Source organism: Ranitomeya variabilis, chromosome 6 (genome assembly GCF_051348905.1).
Source record: "Ranitomeya variabilis isolate aRanVar5 chromosome 6, aRanVar5.hap1, whole genome shotgun sequence".
Taxonomy (NCBI): domain Eukaryota; kingdom Metazoa; phylum Chordata; class Amphibia; order Anura; family Dendrobatidae; genus Ranitomeya; species Ranitomeya variabilis.
In genome coordinates, this window is record NC_135237.1 from 332,057,633 (window position 1) to 332,084,911 (window position 27,279).

Genomic DNA, 27,279 nt, shown 5'->3' on the forward strand with positions numbered 1-27,279 from the left:
GATGGGCGTCGCGGTCCAGTGCCTCCCATCGCAAATAGATAATGGCTGCACTCAAGTTTATTGTGCTAAAGCAAGGAAATGTGCAATACATGAAATGTGAACAGCATAATGGCTTGTGAAATTTATGAAAAAACACATGAGATTTTTAGCACAAAATTTGGCCAAAAGTTGTGAGCCCATTCACCAAACGTCAAGGTAATCTCAGATCGAATGGGTAACTAACCAAGTGTTCACACTAGGCAGACAGGTTAGTTACCCATTTTCATAAATTTCACAAGCCATTATGCTGTTCACATTTCATGTATTGCACATTTCCTTGCTTTAGCACAATAAACTTGAGTGCAGCCATTATCTATTTGCTATGTAAGACTTTTTGGTTATGCACCAGTTCAGACTAGATGGCTGTTCAGTCAGTTTTTCTATATTTACTATTTATTGCGGTTTCTGACTTGAACGCCCCGCCCTTCACCATGCTGTGATTTTAATTACATCCAAACACAGTTGGTTCTAACCTCCTCTATAAATGCAGGCTTGACCATTTTATTAGCCATAGGTAAGTGTTCACACTAGGCAGACAGGTTAGTTACCCATTCGATCTGAGATTACCTTGACGTTTGGTGAATGGGCTCACAACTTTTGGCCAAATTTTGTGCTAAAAATCTCATGTGTTTTTTCATAAATTTCACAAGCCATTATGCTGTTCACATTTCATGTATTGCACATTTCCTTGCTTTAGCACAATAAACTTGAGTGCAGCCATTATCTATTTGCTATGTAAGACTTTTTGGTTATGCACCAGTTCAGACTAGATGGCTGTTCAGTCAGTTTTTCTATATTTACTATTCAGTGCCTCCCATCTTCATACGATGACTTCCTCTTCCTTACTTCCTGTCACTGCTCCTGCGCATGCGTACTTTGTCTGCCCTGTTGAGGGCAGCGTAAAGTACTGCAGGGTCTGGGCCTCTCTGACCTTTCCCGGCGCCTGCGCGCTGCAGTACTTTGCTCTGCCCTCAACAGGACAAAGTACTCCTGCGCAGGAGCGCCGTCAGGAAGCAAGGAAGAGGACGTCATCGTATGAAGATGGGAGGCACCGGACCGCGACGCCCATCGGACCAAACCACATCGGGACCGCCCCTGGGTGAGTATAATCTAACTGTTTTTTCTTATCTTTCAGGTTACATCGGGGGCTTATCTACAGCACTATACACTCACTGGCCACTTTATTAGGTACACCTGTCCAACTTCTTGTTAACACTTAATTTCTAATCAGCCAATCACATGGCGGCAACTCAGTGCATTTAGGCATGTAGACATGGTCAAGACAATCTCCTGCAGTTCAAACCGAGCATCAGTATGGGGAAGAAAGGTGATTTGAGTGCCTTTGAACGTGGCATGGTTGTTGGTGCCAGAAGGGCTGGTCTGAGTATTTCAGAAACTGCTGATCTACTGGGATTTTCACGCACAACCATCTCTAGGGTTTACAGAGAATGGTCCGAAAAAGAAAAAAAATCCAGTGAGCGGCAGTTCTGTGGGCGGAAATGCCTTGTTGATGCCAGAGGTCAGAGGAGAATGGGCAGACTGGTTCGAGCTGATAGAAAGGCAACAGTGACTCAAATCGCCACCCGTTACAACCAAGGTAGGCCTAAGAGCATCTCTGAACGCACAGTGCGTCGAACTTTGAGGCAGATGGGCTACAGCAGCAGAAGACCACACTGGGTACCACTCCTTTCAGCTAAGAACAGGAAACTGAGGCTACAATTTGTACAAGCTCATCGAAATTGGACAGTAGAAGATTGGAAAAACGTTGCTTGGTCTGATGAGTCTCGATTTCTGCTGCGACATTCGGATGGTAGGGTCAGAATTTGGCGTAAACAACATGAAAGCATGGATCCATCCTGCCTTGTATGGAGCATCTTTGGGATGTGCAGCCGACAAATCTGCGGCAACTGTGTGATGCCATCATGTCAATATGGACCAAAATCTCTGAGGAATGCTTCCAGCACCTTGTTGAATCTATGCCACGAAGAATTGAGGCAGTTCTGAAGGCAAAAGGGGGTCCAACCCGTTACTAGCATGGTGTACCTAATAAAGTGGCCGGTGAGTGTAGAATGCTGTAGATAAGCCCCCTGATGGCGGTGGCTGCAGCTTATAGACCAAAAATGGGGTGACAGATTCCCTTTAAATTAAGAATAATAGGCCAAATCTGTTGATATGGTAATTGATCAGTCTTTCGGTCCATCCAGACATCTTTGTGTCTATCTACCTGTCTTTCTTTTTTTTCTCACGTTCGTTGTTTCTTTTTATCACTTTCTTTTTATCGCGTTTTTCATTTTTTACTTACTTTCTCTCATTATTTCTTTATCATTCTTTCAATCTCTTCTTTTTTTCCTTTCCTTCTTATGTTATCTGGTCTGTTTTTTCTGTGTTAATCGGCTGTATATTAGTCCTGATATGGCCGTCACAAGACTCCCTGTTTTTGCAATGTTTAATTGATATTAACATGCATAGTATCTCTGTTCATGTTATCCCCATTGATGCCATAAACAGGATCAAAAATAAGTACTCTTTATGGTTGTGTGTAGCTTGTCCAAAGCAATTTCTAGCCGTGGCTGTAGACCACCTAAAGCTATGCCTCAGGCGCACTTGTCTCACTAGTCATTCATAACAAACTGTAAGGTTTTTTTGTCATGTTCTGTTGTTTAAGCTGTTTAGCTAGTATAACTGTTGAAAAAGACATTTGTAGAAATTCTTTTTGATAACTTGACACATTAGATATAAAATATGCAAACTGTAATCTCAGAAGCTAATTTGTAGCAGTTAAGAAATGCTTATGGCAGTGAAGGTCTTAGCATTGAAAGGTTAATGTAAGGATAACCTTTGTGTCTCTGACAACCTCTTTTTTTTTTTTTTTTAAGGAGGTTATGGTATCAAGGACACACACCCCAAGCATAAGTCTCCCTTTTCGACTGTGGCCCCTTAGTCAAACTGATGATTTTCGTGGGTCCAGCACTTGGTAATCAGCTGATTTTCCTGGCTAAATTGTGTCCAGCCAAGCATTTCCCCTACAGCAGCAACTATAGTATAGAACAGAAGCTGAGCAAAGTGCATCCAGTACTCTGGCGTTTCCACTCTAGCCCATGGACCAAGACAGCCAAAGGGCCGAATTAATGGTCCTCGTTTCACCATGCCCTCGCCCATCTGCTGCCACTCTCTTCACAAAGTCATCACTATCCTCAACTTCAGGATGCAGGTAGCGGTGAATACATTGGTGGAAGACAGAGCCGCCTGCTCATTTGGTTCCAATTACTATCGGCAGCGAATATTGTATTTGCAATATTCGCTGAACACAGCCGAACATCATTGGAGTCAGTGGGAGTAGAAATGAACGAGAATGTTCAGAATCGATCGTCAAACATAAATATGGCATGAATAGGGTACCAATATGGCACGAATATGGCAAAATCAAATTTGGTGACCGATTCCGAACATATTCGCTCAACTCTATGAGTCAGTGCACTGGAGACCAAAGCTGAGCGCTAGGATCTGAGCGCTCATGCTTTACATAGGGAGACTGTGGGGGCTCATACTGTATCTAGGAGGCAATGTGGATATTAATAATGTATTTAGGAGGCTATGTGAGGGCTCATAATGTATTTAGGGGGCTTTATGAGGGCTGATACTGTATATAGGAGGCTATATGAGAGCTCATATTGTATATAGAGAGGCTATGCGGGGTTCATACTGTATATAGGGGGCTATGTGGGGCTCATACTGTATATAGGGGGTTATGTGTAGTCTCATACTGTATATACAGGAGCTACAGTATGTGGAGGCTCATACAGTATGTAAGGGGCTCATACATGTAGGGGGTTGTAAGCATACTTCATTCTGCTCAATATTAAGTGATGATATTAATATAAAATAATAATTATAATTACAAGTAATATGTTAATATTAATATTGAGCAGAATTAATTTTAGTTTATTGATTTTACCCTCCACAATATTCATGGTCTCTCATGTGGCCACTCTGGAAAATGAATGGTGTAGAAGGTAGTATTACATTGCAGGTGTTATGTGAATAATCCTTACCTGTAAGGCAAGTATAGCTCCAATCTACCACTATAGAGGACTCTTGTGCTCAGCCGCTATCTATCCTGGCTCATAGAATGGAGGTCCCAAGTGCAGACCTCCTATATCGTGTTTTTACACCCTTTAGAAGACCAAATAATATTACCTTTAGCTACTTTTCTTAACAAGATTTCAGTTGTTAGCAATCGATAAGTGCATCAGTAAAATGGCTTTCTTACCGTGACCGTCACTTACGAACCCCTTAAAAAGTCATTAGATTGTGGTATGATGTTCAGTTTTTCAGGTTTTTTTTGTTTGTTTGTTTTTTTTACAGATTAATGAATATGTTAAATGGACTAAGCTTTCCAAGGAGAAAACTTTATGGCTCCGATGGAAAGGGTATGGATAAGTGCCCATAATATAAAAAGTGATTATATGTTCACTTATGCAAATTGTCTCTTCAGAGAGGAAGAGGACTAGAACACTAGTGCCACCTATTGGAATTAGCGATTCTGATAGTCAATATCGACCCTTTATTGAGCCTTGTCTTATGACTTAGGATATAAGCCAGAACCATAATCTCAATTTGCAGACACTGTGTTTCAGGGCACTGCCCCTCGTCAGTGCAAAGTGTGAGATCTGGTTTGGCTCGTAGGAGGTGTCTGACCCGTATGACCCATCCTAAGTCATATGACAAGGCTTGTTAAAGGGTCAATATTGACTGTTAGTTTTGCTACTTCCAGTAGGTGGCACTGGAGTTCTAGTCCTCTTCCTCTCTAAAGAGACAATTTGCATATTTCCTAGAGGAGTATTATGGCTTAAAAGTCTCCTCATCTCGGCATGCTTGACATGTCATTCTCCATAAGGAGAAATGTTACTCCTTGGATCCTGTTCACTTATGTAATACTGAAAATAAATAAAGAGATGATCAGTTAAAGGTATATGCACCATAAATCTTAAAGCCACATATAAGCGAATGCTCATTCTGACAATGGCTTTCTTTCCAACACTATGTACCCCACCTCATAAATATACACATTCGTGTAAGCCAATCATATGTGTTTATTCCAAATAGAAGAGGGGACATCTATTGAGGCTGCTGTTTCTTAATTGTTATAAGGCCTCTATGCACATTAGATTGTCATACGATTTTACAGGGGATAATTCTGTTAATATAAATATGGTGATGCTTTCACTGACCAGATTAACATCTTCCTTTCCTATAATGTAATGGTGCATCATGGGCAGGGTGTGGGAATATGAAGCTCTCCCGAGCCCTCCACACAAGACAGGTGCCTGCTGTGTTTTACCCAGTCTGTTACAGCAGCAATTGGAACTAGCTTTGATGCCTTCTGCTGTTTAACCATTTAAATGCCACTGCCCATCTCTAATAGTAGCATTTAAAGGGGTGTTCTCAAGTTTGAAAGTTATTCCCGATCTATAGTATAGGACATAACCAATCCGCAATGGCCCCCAGTGATCCCTATAACTGGGGCTCTGATGAACCCCTACTGAATAGAGTCTTGTTTGCTAGAGGGATCAAATATTTATTTCTCACTGCAAAATGCAAATAAATTTATATAATTTAGACAATGTGATTTTCTGGATTTTATTTTTGATATTCTATCTCTCAATGTTAAAATTAACCTACCCTTAAAATTATAGACTGTTCATGTCTTTGTCAGTGGGCAAACTTTCAAAATCAGCAAGGGATCAAATACTTATTTCCCCCTCTGTATTCTAAACATTGTCAAGAAGGCTACATTATAACTGTGAGACAGGAGCTGTGCAGTCATCATCATTATCTGTGACAATAGCTTCTGTTTGCCATGTGCATGGTACAGTCCATTGAGTTTAATCATACAGGAAATTAATTTGACTAAGATGGTGACCCTCTTGTACTTTTTTTTTACTGAAGAGATGTATTCCATAAATTTCCAAATAGAAAATAGTAACTAAATAAGATAATACTAAATATATGATCCATATTGATGAACTAGGGTCAGGATGCAAACGAAAAATAAACTTTTTGCAGCTCATCTGTGCAGGGGAATGCTTATAGCCGCCATTCACAATGCTGTGAGCGATGATAGTACCAGCTCTTATACTCCTCTATGACTGAAAAACAGTGGCTCCTGGGTAAAACTAACTTTATTTTCTCCTAGTAGCTGTGCTTTTAGTAAGGCGGCCAGACAGCATTGTAAGGCCAGGATCACACACAGCGAAATACGGCCGTCTCGCAGGTTAAAACCAAGTTCTGGCACCCGCACTCCAGAGCGGAGCATGCGGCCGCATAGCAATACATGGAGCTGCACAGCTCCGCTCCGGAGTACAGGTGCCAGAGCTTGGTTTTAACCTGCGAGACTCGGCAGTATCTCGCTGTAGTGTGACTCCGGCCTAACGCTATTAATCTGAAGATAAACCCTACAGCTGTAGGTTATTAGTATTTGGGGACATGTCAAGTTCCCTTTAATGTTCAGGGATGCCATGCAGATGCTTATGATGGTAAAATGTAATTCTGTTATAAACACAAAATCTGAGTTTCTTGGGAAGTTACCTTACATAGTTATAAAGTTCAATAAAGCAGGCTTGAGACTGGCTTTCTGATTCACCAGTGTCTGTAGGTTAAGCTCCTGTGTGTTCTCTGGTTTTTGCCTTGAGTTGTGCATCTTCTTTTATCACATTGTATGATTCATGTCATTTACAGCAATTTATCAGACAAGTGCCTGTACATTTTACTGAAAAGATTCTTTTCCCTTTACTTTCTACAACGTAGTTCCCAATTAATGAAGGAAAAATCCCAGCAATGACATATCTTTGCCTTCAGTATTCTAACGTCTCCTTGTACTCTTTGCAAAAAAAAAATGTCATGAAGTAAAAATGCTGCTTCTTTATCTTTTCAAAAGTTTTGAGGTCTGACTTTTTATTAGCAGAGAATCACCAGGATACATATTGAAAGTTCTGAAACAACAGAAATGATTTTTATTCAAGAAGTTAAAAGTTATTGTGTTGTTCTTTTTAACGCATGCACCCTAGGGCTATATCACTAGTGAAGCACAGCAACCGTTTTGGATTTTTTCACTGCCCATTTCCACACCCAATTACTGTAAGTGCTGTGCAATACATGCAACAGCCTCATTCATTGGAGTCTAACAGAGTTGCAGTTCTTTGCCTAATGCTTATCTGGGAGCCGTTCTCCAGGATCTAAGACGTTAGACTCTCACAATCTTTAAGCGATGACAAAGCCTAGCAATGTTTTGTCACTTCTAATGGTGGAAAAGCCCCTTTTAAAGGGAACCTGTCACCCCCAAAATCAAGGGTGAGCTAAGCCCACCAGCATCAGGGGCTTATCTACAGCATTCTGGAATGCTGTAGATAAGCCCCCGATGTATCCTAAAAGATGAGAAAAAATAGGTTAGATTAAACTCACCCAGGGGCGGTCCCGGTCCGGTCCGATGGGTGTCGCAGTCCGGTCCGGCGCCTCCCATCTTCATCAGATGACGTCCTCTTCTGGTCTTCACGCTGCGGCGCAGGCGTACTTTGTCAGCCCTGTTGAGGGAAGAGCAAAGTACTGCAGTGCGCAGGCGCTGGGCCTCTCTGACCTTTCCCGGCGCCTGCGCACTGCAGTACTTTGTTCTGCCCTCAACATGGCAGACAAAGTACGCCTGCGCCAGAGCCGAAGCATGAAGACCAGAAGAGGACGGCATCCTATGAAGATGGGAGGCCCCGGACCGGACCGGACCGTGACGCCCACCGGATCGGACCGCCTGCACAGGTGAGTATAATCTAACCTCTTTTTCTCATCTTTTAGGATACATCAGGGGCTTATCTACAGCATTACAGAATGGGCGGGCTTAGCTCGCCCTCGATTTTGGGGTGACAGGTTCCCTTTAAGTGGTGTGTATTGCATTTTATGATGTTTAACATAAACCTGGCAAGCTTGATTGTAGACTTTCTTTATTCATCTAAGTGAGCTATAAATGAGATCACTTCAAATAATAATAATAATAATAATAATCTTTATTTATATAGCGCCAACATATTCCGCAGCACTTTACAATTAAGCGGGGACTTATACAGACAAATTCAATACAAGTTAAGACAGACAAATTCAATACAAGTTAAGACAATTTAAACAGTGACATTAGGAGTGAGGTCCCTCAGGATCCACCAAATTTCCTATTGTCTATCAAGAGAGTTTCATGTTCTTGATTCCTACAGTTTATTCAGTCTGCTCTAACACTGCCCCTATATCTTAGATAGCTCTCTGATAGACTATCTCTCCCTACTCCTCTATAACCACACTGTCTCACCTGCGTGTTCATGTGTTTATAGGGATAAATCTACCGTCGGACTTCCCTTTCAGTGTCTGATCTCCGTCTGAAACAAACAGATCAGGCATTGAATTCATACTGTCCTGTATTTCTCTCCCGTGACTTAATTTGTTGGGTTGCCTACATACAGATTTGATGGTTCCATTGGTATTGTCTTTTTTGTCCGAATGCGATTTAATGTGTATGGTGACCTTAGAACACCAAAGTCATTAGGTGGTGGAACCCTAATAAAGGAAACTGTTATCTGCTCATAGAAGCACCAAGCATGTACAGGTCCCCTGAACCTGAATATTGGGGTGCTAAATTCTGTTTCTGCAGTCAGTTTGTAAAGTGCACTTCAAGTTTAGGGGTCACCTGTCGGAAAGCTACAGTATGTGTTATGTTGTTGCCTATAAGGTAGGGTGATTTGAGGTTCTGGGTAAATGTAGGCTGTCGGCTAGTGTCACAGTGGCCCCTTGTCTACCCCACATTGGACTTTACAAGCACATGGGCCCTGGGTATTATACCAGTGCTGCTTGGGCGCTATAATGTTACTTATTAGAAAGTGATGATATGTATAATGCACATATAAAAATATGCTATAAAGAAAATGTGTTCTGCATCAGACACTATAGCTGGTGTTAGGATCTGTGTGCAAGCAAGAACCCTAAGGAGAGCAGAAGACCATAATGAGAATAAGCAAATACAGGGAAGCCTCTCGCAAAGGCCAAAAGATCAACAACCACTATGTGGACTAGAATTTTCTGTAATGGATTTTCTTTTCCCAATTCTTTTCTGAATATTGGCTTTTTCTACCACACTAAAAGATGATTTTTCATTTATTTATATATTTATTTTTGTCTCTGACTTGAGTCAGACTTATTTTGGGGTCTGATTTAGCCATTTGTAATTTAGGGATCAGGTCTGAAATCCAGAAAAACTTAGCTTTGGTCTAATTTTACTGATGGGACGCAATGTTTTTCTGGTACAATGATTTATAACTGCTTGTGTATTACTTGTTTTTAGCCATTTTTATATTTTGAAAAAAATGGGTTTTTTAGATTTTTTTTCTAAAGGTTTTTCAGTGCTTAAAATATTGGAAAACCCTAGTCAACATAGAATTTTTTTAAATAATTATCATACTTGCAGTGCATTGGTAAAACAAATAATGTAACATTGTAACTCATCTATATAGAGAAGGTTTTTTTCACTTTGGGGAAGGTGGACCTCAAGCACTGTAAAATACCTAAAAAGAAAAGCAAATTGTGTGATTGCTCCTTGGGTCCAAGTGCTGGCTCTCAGTTGTTGCTTGGATCTTGGTGTTTTTCCTGCAGCGGTGAGTGGTGACGTGACGTTGTAGTTAATCACTGAGCTCAGAGGCTATAGTGAGGTAGTTGTCATGAGCCACTTAGCTCAGTGATTGGCTACAGTGGTGATGCATGTTGTCGACATGACGTAACCACTACAACCAAATCACTGAGATCCGAGCAGTTGTGTGGAGCCAGCACTGATCCTGGAGAGGGGGAATATCTACTTTGCTTACTATGTTGGGCATTTGGGGTCCACTTTCTTGAAAGTAAAAAATAACCCTTTAAATTGACTTGTTTGTTTATAGTATCTCTGCATTAAAGCTTTCTGTAAAAAATGTATATGTACACTGGCAGACGGCTTTACCAGAGTTGCCAATCGTCATCACATTGGCATTCAGCATCGTCAACAGAGCAGAGCGGAAGAGAACCCGCTTCTCTGTTGACTTGACATCAGCAGAAGTCACTGATTGCCGGCAGGAGTGGTCTGTGACTGTTTTTTGCTGGCAGAATTCTGCGGGCACAGCAGGCAGCTAGTTTTAAACTACCTGCCTGTTAGTTCTTATGCCTGTAGTAAAAAAAATAATGCTAGATAACAGCTTTTAAAGACATTGTCTGGTGGAAAATCATTGTCACCTATCCATAGGATGTATGATAACTTTCTGATTGGATGGGGTCAGACTACGGGGATCCGCACCAATCAGCAGAGAAAGGAAATTTATCACCAACTTGGCAGTTTTATTTTACTGTTACCAAACAGTACGTGAACCTAATTAATGGAATAAAATCAATCTAAGAAGCTTAAAAAGGGAAATTCTTTCAATAGGAATCTGTTTATTCATAGAAAACTAATTATATGAGAGAGTTGTTTATATGCTGAAAGTTAAAAAAATAATAAAGACCTGGACTGCTAATGGGATCTTAGATCTGTATGACTTGAAACTTCTAAATTGGTCCACTCTGTTTTTGAAGTAAAATAAAGTTTCCATTGAAGTTTTTTTCACAGCCTTTTTACTGATCAAATTAGAAACTGCGTCAGGACTTTCCAAAAAGTACAATATACTGGGGTGCTGGGTTCAAATTCCACCACGGACAACATCTGCAAGGAGTTTGTATGTTCTCTCCGTGTTTGCGTGGGTTTCCTCTGGGTTCTCCAGTTTCCTCACACATTCCAAAGACATATTGATAGGGAATTTAGATTGTGAGCCCTATTGGGGACAGCGATGACGTCTGTAAAGCGCTGTGGAATTAATGGCGCTAAATAGGTGAGTAAAATAAATATATATTGTAAGGATTCGCTCTCTTGCTGGCAGCTAGTAGCATTCACACAGGTACAAAGTCTCTTTCTGGAAAATCAGGAGGTTTTATTGTAGTTCATCAAACTTCCAGGACAAATGAAAAAAACTGCCTTTTTCTGACATAAAGGTGAAAATAAACTAAAACAAAGTCCATACAGCAATGCGAAAACAGGGCTTTTCAGCCGCTTATAGTTAAAGTCTGATACCCTAGCAGAGTCTGAGGAGCACACATTAGGTCTTTCCATCTTTTGCACACACAAACCCAAGTCCCAGAGGTGTTTCCACATCTACTCCCAGACTTTTGTGCAGCAGATCAGCTGCTCTTTTATTCCAGCTGGACCTCCTAGATTGGAGGATGGGAATGACCAGTCCCACCCAGCTGTACCAGTGCTTCCAAAAAACTGAACCCAAAATACTGTGTCCATTAGCCACCCTCTCAGCATCTATTGTGCAAGAGCCATCTCCCTGGGTTCCACACCACCAAGGCTAAGCACCCTTCATCCAGTACCTGTACAGCTGCAAGCTTACTATATACTATTCACTATGTACAAATAAATATTAATATATTCCAAAAATGGAAGTGTTAATATTTTAAAACTTTTTTATTAATTAACTTAATGCAGAATCAATGTAAAAAATATAAACCTAAATCAAATCAATATTTGGTGAAATCACCCTTTGCCTTCAAAACAGTATACATTTTTCTATGTACACTTGCTCAAAGCCAGGGATTTTGTATGATTACTGTCAACTCTATGAGTAACCAATTATACCAAACGTGTGATAATGATCATCATTTTCATATGTAGATTGAAGCACAGTCTTTAATTGAAACAGCTGTTATTTGGGTGAGGAATTAATTCCTCCTTGTGCAGAGTGATGTGCCATGTCTGGCACACCGGTTTGAGGAGACTTAAACTCCTTGCATGCTTTTGTGGGAAATTAAATATGCAATTTGTCTCTTCAGACAGGAAGTGGACTTAAACTCTAGTTCGACCTATTGGAGGTCAATACAAGTCAATATTGACCCTTTAACGAGCTTTGTCATATGACTTAGGATAAAAGCCAAATCAGAATCTCAATTTGCAGACAGTGTTTCGAGGTATTGCCCCTCGTCAGTGCAAAGTATGACCATAGGTGACTGTAGTGCAGGTAACGAGTTGATTAGGAGCGTCTAACTGGTCTGTAGGAGCCAAAACTCTTAACGGTTGGTACGGCGATCAAATACTTATTTCTTACTGCAAAATGCTAATAAATTTATATAATTTATACAATGTGAGTTTCTAGATTTCATTTTTGATATTCTATCTCTCAATGTTAAAATTAACCTACCTTTAAAATTATAGACTGTTCATGTCTTTGTCAGTGGACAAACTTACAAAATCAGCAAGGGACCCCCACAGTATAATAACAATCTGAGGCCTCCTAGGGCTGTCTTCAAAGCATTTCAAGCTCATTAACACAAACGCAGCCTTAATAATGTCAATGTTTAAACAGCCCATCTATCAGTGTGTTATGTAAGTGAAAAAGTTCCCCCTTTTGGGGGTCAGATGCATGCCATGCCAATGTTTATACGTGTTTATAAGGTAGAAAAACCATACCTTTTTGGGAGAGTAACAATAGGCTGTTTGTAGTGAAAATGAAGAAACGGCAGCTAATAAAACACTTTTCATCAAATTGTTGGATTCTTTTTGGATCAGCAATTGGTTTAATGTTTGGAAAATGAAAAAGCAATGCTTTTTTGAGAATCTGGCTTTTACATATCCTTTTTTGGGGAGCAGCAATAGGTTTGCCACTTGGAAAGTTAAAAAACAATATTTTCTAGCACCTGGCAGAATAGTGCAGTGGATCGTTTTGTTCTTCCTGGCAGAGCCATATTAATGCTAAGCAAAATCACAAGATTAGGAATGAAGAGTGTAAAAAAAAAAAAAAAAAAATGTAAAACTTCTTATTAGTAATAGATCAAGATACAGTGCTGGCAAATCATTGCCGCAACTGGACACTGATGCATTAGACTGTCGTGATGTATAGAGTTGATGCTAGCAGTAATCTGTAGCTTTTGTTTCTTCCAATAAATGAGGACGAGCCAAGTCAAGTCAACTGAAGATTTTTTTGGATCTAAATAATGTAAGATGTCTCCACCATTGATGAGTTTTCAACATATTTTGCATTAGTGTTGTGAATATCAGATACAAATATTTCCTTTCAAATCTTTTGTACTAATCTTTTGGATTTTCAAATGTATTTTTTTTTTTTTTGTTACAGCTGGTGCTCAAGACAAAATTGGATGGGCGTTTGGTCTTGGATTAGAGAGATTGGCCATGATTCTTTATAGTATTCCTGACATTCGCTTGTTCTGGAGTGAAAGTGAGCTTTTCCTAAAACAATTCCATGTGTCCAACATCAACCAGGCAGTTCAATTTCAGGTAAGTAATGATTAGGGTCTTGCTAATTGAATTGTGTTAACTGTTGCTAAATTGGTAACTAGTTGCGCATAAATATTGGGTTTTTTATTATTTTTAAAATGTAAAAGATGAAAACATACCGTATATATATATATATATATATATATACATACTGTATATATATATATATATATATTTTTTTTTTTTTTTTTTGCTTAAAATACAAAGGAAATGTGTCATCTTCAGGGCTTTTGGAGATCATTTCATTTTCAACTTGCTTAACCCCTTCCCGACCTTTGACGCCACGTATGCGTCATGAAAGTCGGTGCCAATCCGACCTGTGACACCTATGTGGCATCATGGAGGGATCGCGTCCCTGTGGGTGAAAGGGTTAACTCCAATTTCACCCGATCTGCAGGGACAGGGGGAGTGGTACTTCAGCCCAGGGGGGGTGGCTTCACCCCCCCGTGGCTACGATCGCTCTGATTGGCTGTTGAAAGTGAAACAGCCAATCAGAGCGATTTGTAATATTTCACCTATGAAAATGGTGAAATATTACAATCCAGCCATGGCCGATGCTGCAATATCATCGGCCATGGCCGGAAAACCTAATCTGCCCGCCCCACCGCCACCGATCGCCTCCCCAGTCCTCCTTTCTGCCCCGTACTGTGGTCCGCTCCCCTCCGTCCTCCTGTCCGCTCCCCCGTCCTCCTGTCCGCTCCCCCGTGCTTCGATCCACCCCCCCGTGCTCCGATCCCCCCCCGTGCTCCGATCTCCCCCCTCATACTTACCGAGCCTCGCAGTGTCCATCCGTCTTCTTCATGGGCGCCGCCATCTTCCAAAATGGCGGGCGCATGCGCAGTGTGCCCGCCGAATCTGCCAGCTGGCAGATTCGTTCCAGGTAGGTTTTATCACAGTGATCAAAATGTATCTAAGTGATCAAAATAAAAAAAATAGTAAATGAACCCCCCTTTATCACCCCCATAGGTAGGGACAATAATAAAAATAAAGAAAATATACATTTTTTTTTTCTTCCCCCACTAGGGTTAGGGCTAGGGCTAGGGTTAGGATTAGGATTAGGGTTAGAATTAGGGTTAGAACTAGAGTTAGGGTTAGATTAGACTATGTGCACACATAGTGCGGATTTGGCTGTGGATCCGCAGCGGATTAGCCGCTGCGGATTCGTAGCAGTTTTCCATCAGGTTTACAGTACCATGTAAACCTACTGAAAACCAAATCCGCTGTGCCCATGGTGCGGTAAATATCGCGCGGAAATGCTGTGTTGTATTTTCCACAGCTTGTCAATTCTTTGTGCAGATTCCGTTTTACACCTGCTCCTCAATAGGAATCCGCAGGTGAAATCCGCACAAAAAACACTGGAAATCCGGGGTAAATGCGCAGGTAAAATGCAGTGCCTTTTACCTGCGGATTTTTAAAAAATGGTGCGGAGAAATCTCACACGAATCCGCAATGTGGGCACATAGCCTTAGGGTTAGGGTTGGAATTAGGGCTAGGGTTGGAAATAGGGTTAAGATTAGGCTTGTGGTTAGGGTTAGGGGTGGATTAGGGTTAGGGGTGTGTTGGGTTAGGGTTGTGGTTAGGGGTGTGTTGGGGTTAGGGTTATATCTAGAGTTGGGATTAGGGTTTGGGGTGTGTTGGGGTTAGTGTTGGAGTTAAAATTGAGGGGTTTCCACTGTTTAGGCACATCAGGGGTCTCCAAACGCAACATGGCGCCACCATTGATTCCAGCCAATCTTGCATTCAAAAAGTCAAATGGTGCTCCCTCCCTTCCGAGCCCCACCGTACGCCCAAACAGTGGTTTACCCCCACATATGGGGCACCAGCATACTCAGGACAAACTGGGCAACAATTATTGGGGTCCAATTTCTCCTGTTACCCTTGCGAAAATAAAAAATTGCTTGCTAAAACACAATTTTAGAGGAATGAAAAATTATTTTTTATTTTCACGGCTCTGCGTTGTAAACTTCTATGAAGCACTTGGGGGTTCAAAGTGCTCACCACACATCTAGATAAGTTCCTTGGGGGGTATAGTTTCCAAAATGGGGTCACTTGTGGGGGGTTTCTACTCTTTAGGCACGTCAGGGGCTCTGCAAATGCAACGTGACACCCGCAGACCATTCCATCAAAATCTGCATTTCAAAACGTCACTGCTTCCCTTCCGAGCCCCGACGTGTGCCCAAACAGTGATTTACCCCCACATATGGGGTACCAGCATACTCAGGACAAACTGGGCAACAACTATTGGGGTCCAATTTCTCCTGTTACCCTTATAAAAATAAAAAATTGCTTGCTAAAACATCATTTTTGAGGAAAGAAAAATTATTTTTTATTTTCACGGCTCTGCGTTGTAAACTTCTGTGAAGCACTTGGGGGTTCAAAGTGCTCACCACACATCTAGATAAGTTCCTTGGGGGGGTCTAGTTTCCAAAATGGGGTCACTTGTGGGGGGTTTCTACTGTTTAGGCACATCAGGGGCTCTGCAAACGTAACATGATGCCCTCAGACCATTTCATCAAAGTCTGCATTCCAAAACGTCACTACTTCCCTTCCGAGCCCCGGCATGTGCCCAAACAGTGGTTTACCCCCACAAATGGGGTATCAGCGTACTCAGGAGAAACTGGACAACAACTTTTGGGGTCCAATTTCTCCTGTTACCCTTGGGAAAATAAGAAATTGTGGGCTAAAAAATCATTTTTGAGAAATGAAAAATTATTTTTTATTTTCATGGCTCTGCGTTATAAACTTCTGTGAAGCACTTGGGGGTTCAAAGTGCTCACCACACATCTAGATTAGTTCCTTGGGAGGTCTAGTTTCCAAAATGGGGTCACTTTTGGGGGAGCTCCAATGTTTAGGCACACAGGGGGTCTCCAAACGCGACATGGTGTCCGCTAATGATTGGAGCTAATTTTCCGTTCAAAAAGCCAAATGGCGTGCCTTCCCTTCCGAGCCCTGCCGTGCGCCCAAACAGTGGTTTACCCCCACATATGGGGTATCATCGTACTCAGGACAAACTGGACAACAACATTTGGGGTCCAATTTCTCCTGTTACCCTTGGAAAAATAAAAAAATCTGGGCTAAAATTCATTTTTTGAGGAAAGAAAAATTATTTTTTATTTTCACGGCTCTGCGTTATAAACTTCTGTGAAGCACCTGGGGGTTTAAAGTGCTCACTATGCATCTAGATAAGTTCCTTGGGGGGTCTAGTTTCCAAAATGTGGTCACTTGTAGGGGAGCTCCAATGTTTAGGCACACAGGGGCTCTCCAAACGCGACATGGTGTCTGCTAACGATTGGAGCCAATTTTTCATTCAAAAAGTGAAATGGCGCTCCTTCCCTTCCGAGCCCTGCCGTGTGCCCAAACAGTGGTTTACCCCCACATATGAGGTATCAGCATACTCAGGACAAATTGGACAACAAAGTTCGTGGTCCAGTTTCTCCCTTTACCCTTGGGAAAATAAAAAAAATTGTTGCTAAAAGATCATTTTTGTGACTAAAAAGTTAAATGTTCATTTTTTCCTTCCATGTTGCTTCTGCTGCTGTGAAACACCTGAAGGGTTAATAAATTCTTGAATGTGGTTTTGAGCACCTTGAGGGGTGCAGTTTTTAGAATGGTGTCACTTTTGGGTATTTTTCTGCCATATAGAACCCTCAAACTGACTTCAAATGTGAGGTGGTTCCTAAAAAAAATGGTTTTGTAAATTTTGTTGTAAAAATGAGAAATCACTGGTCAAATTTTAACCCTTATAACTTCCTAGCAAAAAAAAAATTTTGTTTTCAAAATTGTGCTGATGTAAAGTAGACATGTGGGAAATGTTATTTATTAACTATTTTGTGTCACATAACTCTCTGGTTTAACAGAATAAAAATTCAAAATGTGAAAATTGCAAAATTTTCAAAATTTTCGCCAAATTTCCGTTTTTTTCACAAAAAAACTCAGAAATTATCGACCTAAATTTACTTCTAACATGAAGCCCAATATGTCACGAAAAAACAGAACCGCTAGGATCCGTTGAAGCGTTCCTGAGTTATTACCTCATAAAGGGACACTGGTCAGAATTGCAAAAAACGGCCAGGTCAATAAGGTCAAAATAGGCTGGGTCATGAAGGGGTTAACTGTTGACAATAGCGGTCATTTAGACATGAGGTGCCCAGACTTTTACATGCCACTGTATGTTGTGTTACATGTACTCATATTCCTTGTTGAAATATCCCAGAAAGAGACGTTTCTCTGAAAGTGTTTCTGAGAACTAAATATAGGTCTTGCTTGGTGTTTATACACTGGAGGCTTGTCCTTAAAGCCAGTTGATATCACATTTATAAAGATCTCTTTTTTACGTTCAGAAAGACAGCTGGGCAGCAATAAAGGTCACTGTATTTTGTAAACCATTGTACATGACAGTTTGCCTGTCTCCATGGGAAATCCTTATTGGTTTTCAAAGAAAAACTACAATATTAGTGCAGTGAAATCTCTCCCTCCCAAAAATATCATTTGAGAAGACCATCCCCTAGAGTAGATATTTTTGGTGATTAATTTCCATTTCCATAACATCGTTTGTATACAGTCTCTCTTCTTTTAGAGCACTACTCCTCAATAAGGCTATTTTTTACTCTAAGTGTAGGTGGTCATCTCAAAAAGGCTTGACTGTAATTACTAAGATTTTTCAAGTAGCGAATTTTCTCAGAATCATTTGTGCTGCTTTTGATCCCAAGAGTTTTCTGAAATGAACTTTATTTTCAGCTTTGTATCTAGATATCTATATCAATGGTATAATAATAAATTCTAGCCATCAACTTACTGTTAGTAATATAAGCAATGATCTGAAAAATCTACTGTAATGTTCATTTAAAGGTCTTCATACACATTAGGTGATTGGTGTACTGAGCTAACTTTAATGTGTATGGGACCTCCAAACCCCTTCCCAATAGAATATGAGGAAAAGAGGTATCGGGCATGTCGAATTAAAGTCCGATTGTTTTGTTCTCCTTTTTTTCACTCATGGAAAGCACATGCACGCTTGGACACCTTTCCCTTGAAATGTTCAGAGATTGTGCCCAAAAGTAACCATGTCTCCAGTAGTAATTTAATTGGCCTTACCTTGGGTAAGATTAGGATATCAGTCCTTTATAGTTACCGTAGCTTGAGAAAGTTTGTCTCATTAAATTCAGCTTGATGTTATATTGACCTTCACATAAACTAGGCCACTGTGCCTCTTGTGGGTATTAAAGTGATTATGTCCACTGAAATAGCTCACTGTTCACATCATTATCATTACACTTATGTAAGAGCCAGAAAACTAGTGAATACAATGTGAACAAAAGAGCAAAATATGAAATACTTTGGACTTTGAGGACTGTAGGCCTCTCTCTCACTAATTGTCTCTGAGGAAGAGGTAGATTACTTAGAAATTTGTGTTGTTCAATATTTCTCTTATATTGGTTTCACACTCTGCATTGTTTTGTAAAACTGCTAAAGTTTTCTGGAAGAATTTAATGCTATTTTGTAGACAAAAGTCAGAAGTGGATTTAAAGTGAGTATGAAATAGACATGAAGAACCTATACTTTAAGCTGCATTAAAATCTGCAGTAGCGTTTTTCCTAAAAGAAAAAAATGTAAAACCGTAGCATAACCTGGTTAACATTTTACTTTTCTTTTCATCCCTTATTTATATTAAATGAACAATTTGATAGAGACCCCACCTTTGGAACAGCCGTTCATTGTGTAAAAAAATCCACTTCATGATGAAATCATTCTACAGCAGTATTGACTAGAAAATATGGATAGGAAAGATTTTTGCAGTTGCCGCAAAGTAGATTAGGGTAGTGACGTGTTATGGGCATCTGTTGTGAATTCCGCTCTTGGGCTCCCTCCGGTGGTTATAAGTAGCATTTTTGTGAGTTCTGCTCTTGGGCTCCCTCCTGTGGTTTTGAGTGGTATGGCTGCTTCTTGGATTTAGCATCAGCAGCTGTTTTCACTGATCGTCTTTCTGGCTCTGCTATATTAGTCTGGCCTTTTCCCTAATTCAATGCCAGTTGTCAATTGTTGAGCTTGGAGTCATGGCTCTCTGAGGATTTCCCTGTCACTCTGACCATTTCAGCAAAGCTACGTCCTTGCTTGTCTTTTTGCAGTTCACTTGTTGTGGACTTTGTTGTTTAGCACTTTCTATGTTTTGCTCATTTGTCCAGCTTATCAGTATGTATCTAGTCAGCTAAGCTGGAAGCTCTGGGCAGCAGAGTTTGCCCTCCACACCTTTAGTCAGGTGTGGAGAATTTTTGCATTTCTCTGCGGTGGACTTTTTCTAGTTTTTATTACTGACCGCACAGTGTTCTGTCCTGTACTAATTCTTTCTAGCTAGTAGTGGCCTCCGTTGCTAAATCTTGTTTCATACTACGTATGTCATTTCCTTCTCCTCTCGCAGTCATTATTTGTGGGGGGCTGTCCTATCCTTTGGGGATTTTCTCTGAGGCAAGATAGCTTTCCTGCTTCTACCTTTAGGGGTAGCTAGATCTCCGGCTGTGACGAGGTGTCCAGGGAGTGACAGGAACATCCCACGGCTACTGCTAGTGTCTGTGTTAAGATCAGGAACTGCGGTCGGTATAGTTACCACCTGCTCAGAGCTAGTCGCATGTCGCTCCTTAATCACCAGACCATAACAGCCATCCTGTTCTATCTTGTCGGAGAGATACTCTACAGAATTAAGATTTGTAGACAGAAGGTATGAGAAGCAAGGAAAACTAGAACTAATCCATAACGATATATCTCTTGTGGCATGGTTCACTGTCCTACTGCCATTGGGTAAACAGCTTATCTGAATTGATTAACTTGGTCAATCGCAATTCTTATCCTTAAATAAGTCCTGCTGTCTAAACATCCATCTTCAGATAACTGAGGACTCACATTGTCACCAAACCAATCTACACTGTTGATACATGACAGGAAGAGTCCATTGATTTATGCTTCTTGCACCCAATTCTGTAACTCCCATCAGCATGGTGAAAAAGAAATATGGATACATCTGACCAGGCTTTGCTTTTTCTTTGCTCATTGATCTAAATTTGAGCTCTTTTTGCCCAATGGAGTCTTGCTTTTCTGTTTTCTTAGACAGCAATGACATTCGAATTGGTCTGTTGCAGTTTTAGATCATCCATGCTAGAAAACAGCAAGACATGAGCTGGAGCACCAGCATTCTGTTAGGCTTCAGTTTGCTTGGGTTGCAGCACCAGATCATCAGAATGATTCTTCTCGTCCTCCTCTGGCTCTTTCGTTGATGAGTTGGTTACATGCAAAGGGTAAGCTTTCACTGGATGCTTCTCCTTAATCACACCATTCTCAGTATACTTTTCAAACTGTTGCATGAGAAAAACCTTACAATGGGTTATGTCTGGTTCAAAGTTATTGAGCTACATTTTCCTATTTTAGCATATGTGCACATGATGAGTATTTGCAGCATATTTTTCACCACCAAAGATCAGAGAGTTAGTAGAAAAATACCTCCTAAAATATGTACCTTTTTGACACTTCTTTATGTACAATTTTCATGAGTTTTTACTTTTTACAGTGAAAGTGCTAAAAGAGTTGACATGCTGAAGATTTGAAAAGAACGCTTTGATAACTCAAATCCACAAGGAAAAAATAAGCATGCGCATGAGATTTCAGAATTTTCATTCACTTTACAGTGTAGCATTTTAATCTAAAAAAAAAGAGCTGAAAAAAGTGTGGCAAAAATGAAGCATGTGAACAAGTCCATAATGTGGACTTCACAATGAAACTGTTACTTGGAAAACTCTCTTGAATTTATTCTGCACTTAAGGATTAGTTATCAAATTTCCCGAAAGTGACACTCCAATCCTGAAAGAGCAGTTGTCTTTAATAAAGTGGCTATTAAAGTGGTTGCCTATAACTTCAATATGAACAAATCTGTCTCTAGGATAGCTCATCAATATTAGATCACACGTGCAAAACCCAGCGCCCAAACAGTTTACAGACCAGAATAGCAGAGCTTCATATACTGTGAATTGGTCACTCTCGGGTACTACTGTTGGGCATGTCAATTATAATGTACCTGGTATAATACATGATTACATGGCAGTTGAAGAATTTCCTTTTCACCACCTATTAGAATGACAAAACAGGACCCTATTGGCGGGGGGCCTTGTAAATGCCAGATGCACCAAGGGTAACAGCATTTGAGGGTAAAGTGAAAAGTTTATATGACCCTGGTCAGGCTGACAGAGTACCAACAGGGATGCCAGACCAGAGTCCTGCCAATCTTATTGCTCAATTTTAATGGTCTTTTTTATTGGGTGTGGCATAAACCATATCCCTGGCATGATCAGTACTTTTTTTTAGGTCAAAAAGCAGTACCCTGGCATGATCAATACTTTTTTGAGATCAAAGGATTGCTGTCATGGTTGTGGATAGGGTTCCTTCCCTGTCCTCTCGGGGTTAATTTGTATTGCCTCCATTTGGTTTGGGGAGGGATATATTTACCTGCCTTCATCTGGGGATCTTTGTCAGTGATACATCTGTCTTAGCTGTGTGTCTGACCCCCTGGTGTGCTTGCATACTGTTTAGTCCAGGCAAAAAAGGAAAAACCAGCACCAGGTGATTTCCATAAAAATTCAAGTTTTGTCTTTTATTTAATCCATTGTTTGTAAAAAGTTAAAAACATACATATCATAGAGTCTCAAGGGGCAAACAACCCTGCACGCCTGACTCATTTTGGACTTTATGTCCTTACTCATAGGCATCGTCCTGTGATACTCTGGTGAGCGCTGTGAAAATCCTTTTCCCCTCACCCATGATGATTTATACTGTTTAGTCCGTTTGCTTTCTGGTGTATGACTCGGCCTGTTTTCTTATTCTGTGTTTTGCCTTGTGACTCTGTGCTTATTGTCTGTTTCTGGCTTTGACCTTCGGCTTGGTACTCTAACTTCCCTCCTGTCTGCCCCATTTGTACTGCACCGCTATCTTCGGCTCCCCGACCTTTTTGCTTCATCCCGACCACCCTTATGTCTCACCCTTTTGGCACTTTATCGACCTCCCGGCTTGACCTCGGCACGTTCAGACTACTCTCCAGCTCAGCCGGTCACCGCCCTCACTCGGCATCTGGCCCCGCCTCCGTCCACTCCCCCGGAGGTCACGTGTTTCAGGTCCTGTGCTTCGGCAGGTAAGCTCACCGCAGTGCTCATTACTCTCTCTCTGTCCTTCTGTAACATGTGCACCGAATCCTGCTGTAAGTCTGCAGCAGGGCTCTTGACAATTGCAACTTTATAAAGGAGATAGTCATACTAAATTTAGTAAAAATATGTACCCAATTTTTTTTTGTTTCTTTTGTCTTTTTTTTAATTAGTTTTGAGATTTTTTTTTTGCCTTTCCTCTTGTCCCCATTGTTAACGATTAGTGGATTATATGCCAACAAATAAAAATAATCCATTGTAAAAGATCCAGTGAGCAATGAATAAGTGAATTCTCATTAGACAATCCTTGCACATGTTTATACTGAACAATAATTCAAAACATTGCTTGATTATTTTTTACAAAATAGCCCCATGCAAAAGACCTTTTAGGTTTTAATAAAGATTGTTTCTTCCTCTCTAGTTTTAAGAATGAAATATATTTATTATTCAGTTTCAAACACTTAATATAACACCAGATTCAAGTAGCACAGGGTATAGCAGAGCATAACTGATTGGGTGGGAACTTACTAAATATTTAAAACAATACTAATAGTACCTAACTTTTGCAATAAGAAAACAATACCATTAAATAATAGAAGATGCATAATAGAAGTGCATAAATAATACATACAATATACTTTGGCCCCAAAACTGCATTTTATAATGTAATATATATATATATATATATATATATATATATATATATATATATATATATATATATATATATATATATATATATATATATATATATATATATATATAATGCCAACCTAGCTTGATAATGGTCTGTGAACTCCTGTAGGAGGCAGACAATGCCTCTATTATATTGGAATCTGTCCTAGCATGTATGGTTTGGATACATTTAGAGACTTATCTTTGAGTTGGTCAGGGCTCCTTATCTTTTGCAGACTAGACTGATATGTTGCCTTTAGTCCCCTGTGTGCATCTTGCCTTCTAAGCCGCTTTGACATTCTGTACAATAAAGGCTTTTGAAATGATCCTCTCTACCAGCGCTTTATGTAGTCTCACTCATGACACTGACATTTTGAGAGAAATATTTTCCTTCTGATCTAATGTCAGACATTGGTACACATCCTCCTCATCTCCTTTTTTTACATGTCCTCATTAAGAGCTCAGCGCATTCCTATGATTATGCACATTTGTGGAAAGCATAAGCCTATTGTTAGTTATTAGTCATGCATTGTATGTAAGGATTTTAATTGTGTGAAAATCTGGCCTGTAAAAATATACATGTACTATAATGTATGGTCATAAAATGTTAATTGGCATTGCAGATGGCATCGACCTATATATCACTGCACATTTACACTGTGTGCAGAATTAGGCAAGTGGGTATTTTAACCATATCATCATTTTTATGCAGCTTTTCCAACTCCAAGGTGTATAACCTTGGGTGGTTATTGAATGAAGCAGATCAGGTTATGTGTATTTGTGTAATAAGGAAGGATGAGGCCTACGGCTACACCTCCCTTTATCAAAAAAAGACATTTACGGTAACTGACTTTGAAAAGTCAAAAATTGTTACAAGTCTTACAGAGGGATGCAGCGTTCTTGAAAATACTGATATTGCGTTGTGATCATAGAACCATCAAAAGTTTTGTTGCAAATAGCCAATAGGGCCACAAAAATCGTATGGACAAAAACACACATTAATTGCTAAAGATTTGAGAAGAATCAAATGTGAAGTGACCAGGAACACTTTATCCTCCAGTGCTGTCATATACTAGAATTACACCCTGCCTGGAGTGCCCAGGCATACAAGGTGTTTAGTTCTCAGAGACATGGCCAAGGCAAGGAAGGCTAAGAACCTGAGCACCACTGAACAAGACACAAGTTGAAATGAGTCAAGAAATATTTGAAGACAGATTTCTAAAGGTTTTATAAACTGATGAGATGAGGGCGAGTCTTAACGGACCAGATGGATGGGCCCGTGCCTGGATTAGTAACAGGCAAAGACCTCCACTTTGACTCAAACACCAGCAAGGTGAAGGTGGGGAACTGCTATGGCTGGTATTCTTAAAGATGAGCTATTTGGACCTTTTCGGGTTCAACATTGATTCAAAATCAACTCCTAAACCTTTTGTCATTTTTCAGATGACACTTTCTTCAAGCAGTGGTTCAGGAATAAGTTTGTCTTTCAAGAAAACCATGATTTTTCTGCAGGTCAATGCTCCATCACATACATCAAAGTCTCCACTGCTTGGCTAGTCAGTAAACGCCTTATAGAGGTTGTCCACTACTTTTACATTGATGGTCTATCCTTAAGATAGAAGGGAACAAGAGAATAAGAGGGAACAGCCACACTCAATAAATGTTGTCAAGTTTCAAAAAAGTGTCTGTGCTTATTACATTTATAAACATAATATCCTCATCCATACAAAGGGATAAAGAGGCAATAACAAGAAAAATTAAGAAGTTAAATATACGGTAACACCATTACAAATAATTTACCAATAAACTTTGCTACCTATTTTAATGAAATAGCCTTTTTTTGTTCAAAGGCAAATAAATATGGACTATAGCTTGGAGGCTATTGAAGCATGGCAAAGGAAAAAAAAAAAAATTTAAAAAATTAAAAAAATATAAAAGTTTAAATCACCCCCCTTTCGCCCCATTAAAAAAAAGCAATAAAAAAAAATCAAACATACATATATTTGGTATCGCCACGTTCAGAATCGCCTGATCTATCAATAAAAAAAAGGATTAACCTGATCGCTAAATGGCCTAGCGAGAAAAAAATGTGAAATGCCAGAATTACGTTTTTTTGGTTGCCGCGACATTGCATTAAAATGTAATAACGGGCGATCAAAAGAACATATCTGCACAAATATGGTAACATTAAAAACGCCAGCTCGGTACACAAAAAATAAGCCCTCACCTGACCCCAGATCACAAAAAATGGAGATGCTACGGGTATTGGAAAATTGAGCAATTTTTTTTTTCTTTTTTAGCAAAGTTTGGAATTTTTTTTACCACTTAAATAAATCGTAACCTAGACATGTTTGATGTCTATGAACTCGTAATGACCTGGAGAATCAAAATGTCTGGTCAGTTTTAGCGTTTAGTGAACCTAGGAAAAAAGCCAAACAAAAAACAAATGTGGAATTGCACTTTTTTTGCAATTTCACCACACTTGGAATTTTTTTCCCATTTTCTAGTACAGGACATGCTAAAACCAATGATGTCGTTGAAAAGTGCAACTTGTCCTGCAAAAAAAAGCCCTCACATGGCCATATTGACGGAAAAATAAAAAAGTTATGGCTCTGGGAAGGAGGGGAGCGAAAAACGAGAACGCAAAAACGGAAAAGGGCAAGGTCATGAAGGGCTTAAATAAATTGCAAAGTGTTGGAATAAATAAGAGCAAAGGGGCTTAGAAAACCAGCACATATATTGCAAAAAGACAAGAAGAAGACAAGAAGAAATGAAGGCAAATGTTTACTCACATTAGTAAAGATATAGTACATGTGCAAAATTACCGTATATACTCGAGTATAAGCCGAGATTCTCAGCCCATTTTTTTGGGCTGAAAGTCCCCCTCTCGGCTTATACTCGAGTCATACCCAGGGGTCGGCAGGGGAGGGGGAGCTGGGGCTGTCTAATTATACTCACCTACTCCTGGCGCGGTCCCTGCAGGACCCAGGCTTTCCGGCGCCCCAGCTTCTTCCTGTACTGAGCGGTCACATGGTACCGCTCATTACAGTAATGAATATGCTGCTCCACCTCCCATAGGGGTGAAGCCGCATATTCATTACTGTAATGAGCGGTAACGGTGACCGCTCAATACAGGAAGAAGCTGCGGCGCCGGGCAAGCAGAGACTGCACAGCGCCAGGAGCAGGTGTGTATAACGGGGAGGGGAGCACAGCGCTGCGCAATATGCACCTGTTCCCCTTTCGGGGCGCCGCTCCATCTTCAGCGTCTTCTGCAGTGATGCTCAGGTCAAAGGGCGCGGTGACGTGGTTAGTGTGCGCCCTCTGCCTGAACGTCAGTGCAGAATACGCTGTAGATGGAGCGGTGCCGGAACGAGGAGCAGGTGAATATTGAAAGTGCCAGGGGCCTGAGCGATGAGAGGTGAGTATGTGCAGCATTGTATGGGGTAAATGTTTGTATGGAGTATCTTATGGGGCCATAACGTTTGTGCAGCACTATATGGGGCAAATATCTTTATGGAGCATCTTATGGGGCCATAATTAACATTTGAGGAGCATTATATGGGGCAAGTATCTGTATGGAGCTTCTTATGGGGCTATAATCAAGGTTTGTGCAGCACTATATGGGGCAAATATCTTTATGGAGCATCTTATGGGGCCATAATCAACAATTGTGCAGCATTATATTGGGCAAATGTGTCTATGGAGCTTCTTATGGGGCCATTATTAACCTTTATGCAGGATTATATGTGGCATATTTTAATATGGGGCATCTTATGGGGCCATCATAAACTTTATGGAGCATTATATGGGGCTCCTGATTCAATATGGATATTCAAAAACACTTAACCTACTGATGTCTCAATTAATTTTACTTTTATTGGTATCTATTTTAACTTTTGACATTTACCCGTAGCTGCTGCATTTCCCACCCTAGGCTTATACTCGAGTCATTAAGTTTTCCCAGTTTTTTTGTGGCAAAATTAGGGGGCTTATACTCGAGTATATATGTAATCA

General features: G+C 40.3%; 1 protein-coding gene across 2 annotated transcripts in view; it reads left to right on the plus strand.

The window, feature by feature from the left end:
- The window catches only part of FARS2 (phenylalanyl-tRNA synthetase 2, mitochondrial), a 468,718-nt gene that overhangs the window by 281,298 nt on the left and 160,141 nt on the right, over positions 1–27,279 (plus strand). For both annotated transcript variants that reach the window (XM_077269812.1, XM_077269811.1), the window contains exon 6: positions 13,254–13,414. In XM_077269812.1, coding sequence (XP_077125927.1) covers positions 13,254–13,414 — 161 coding nt within the window. The remainder of the gene's footprint in view (positions 1–13,253; positions 13,415–27,279) is intronic.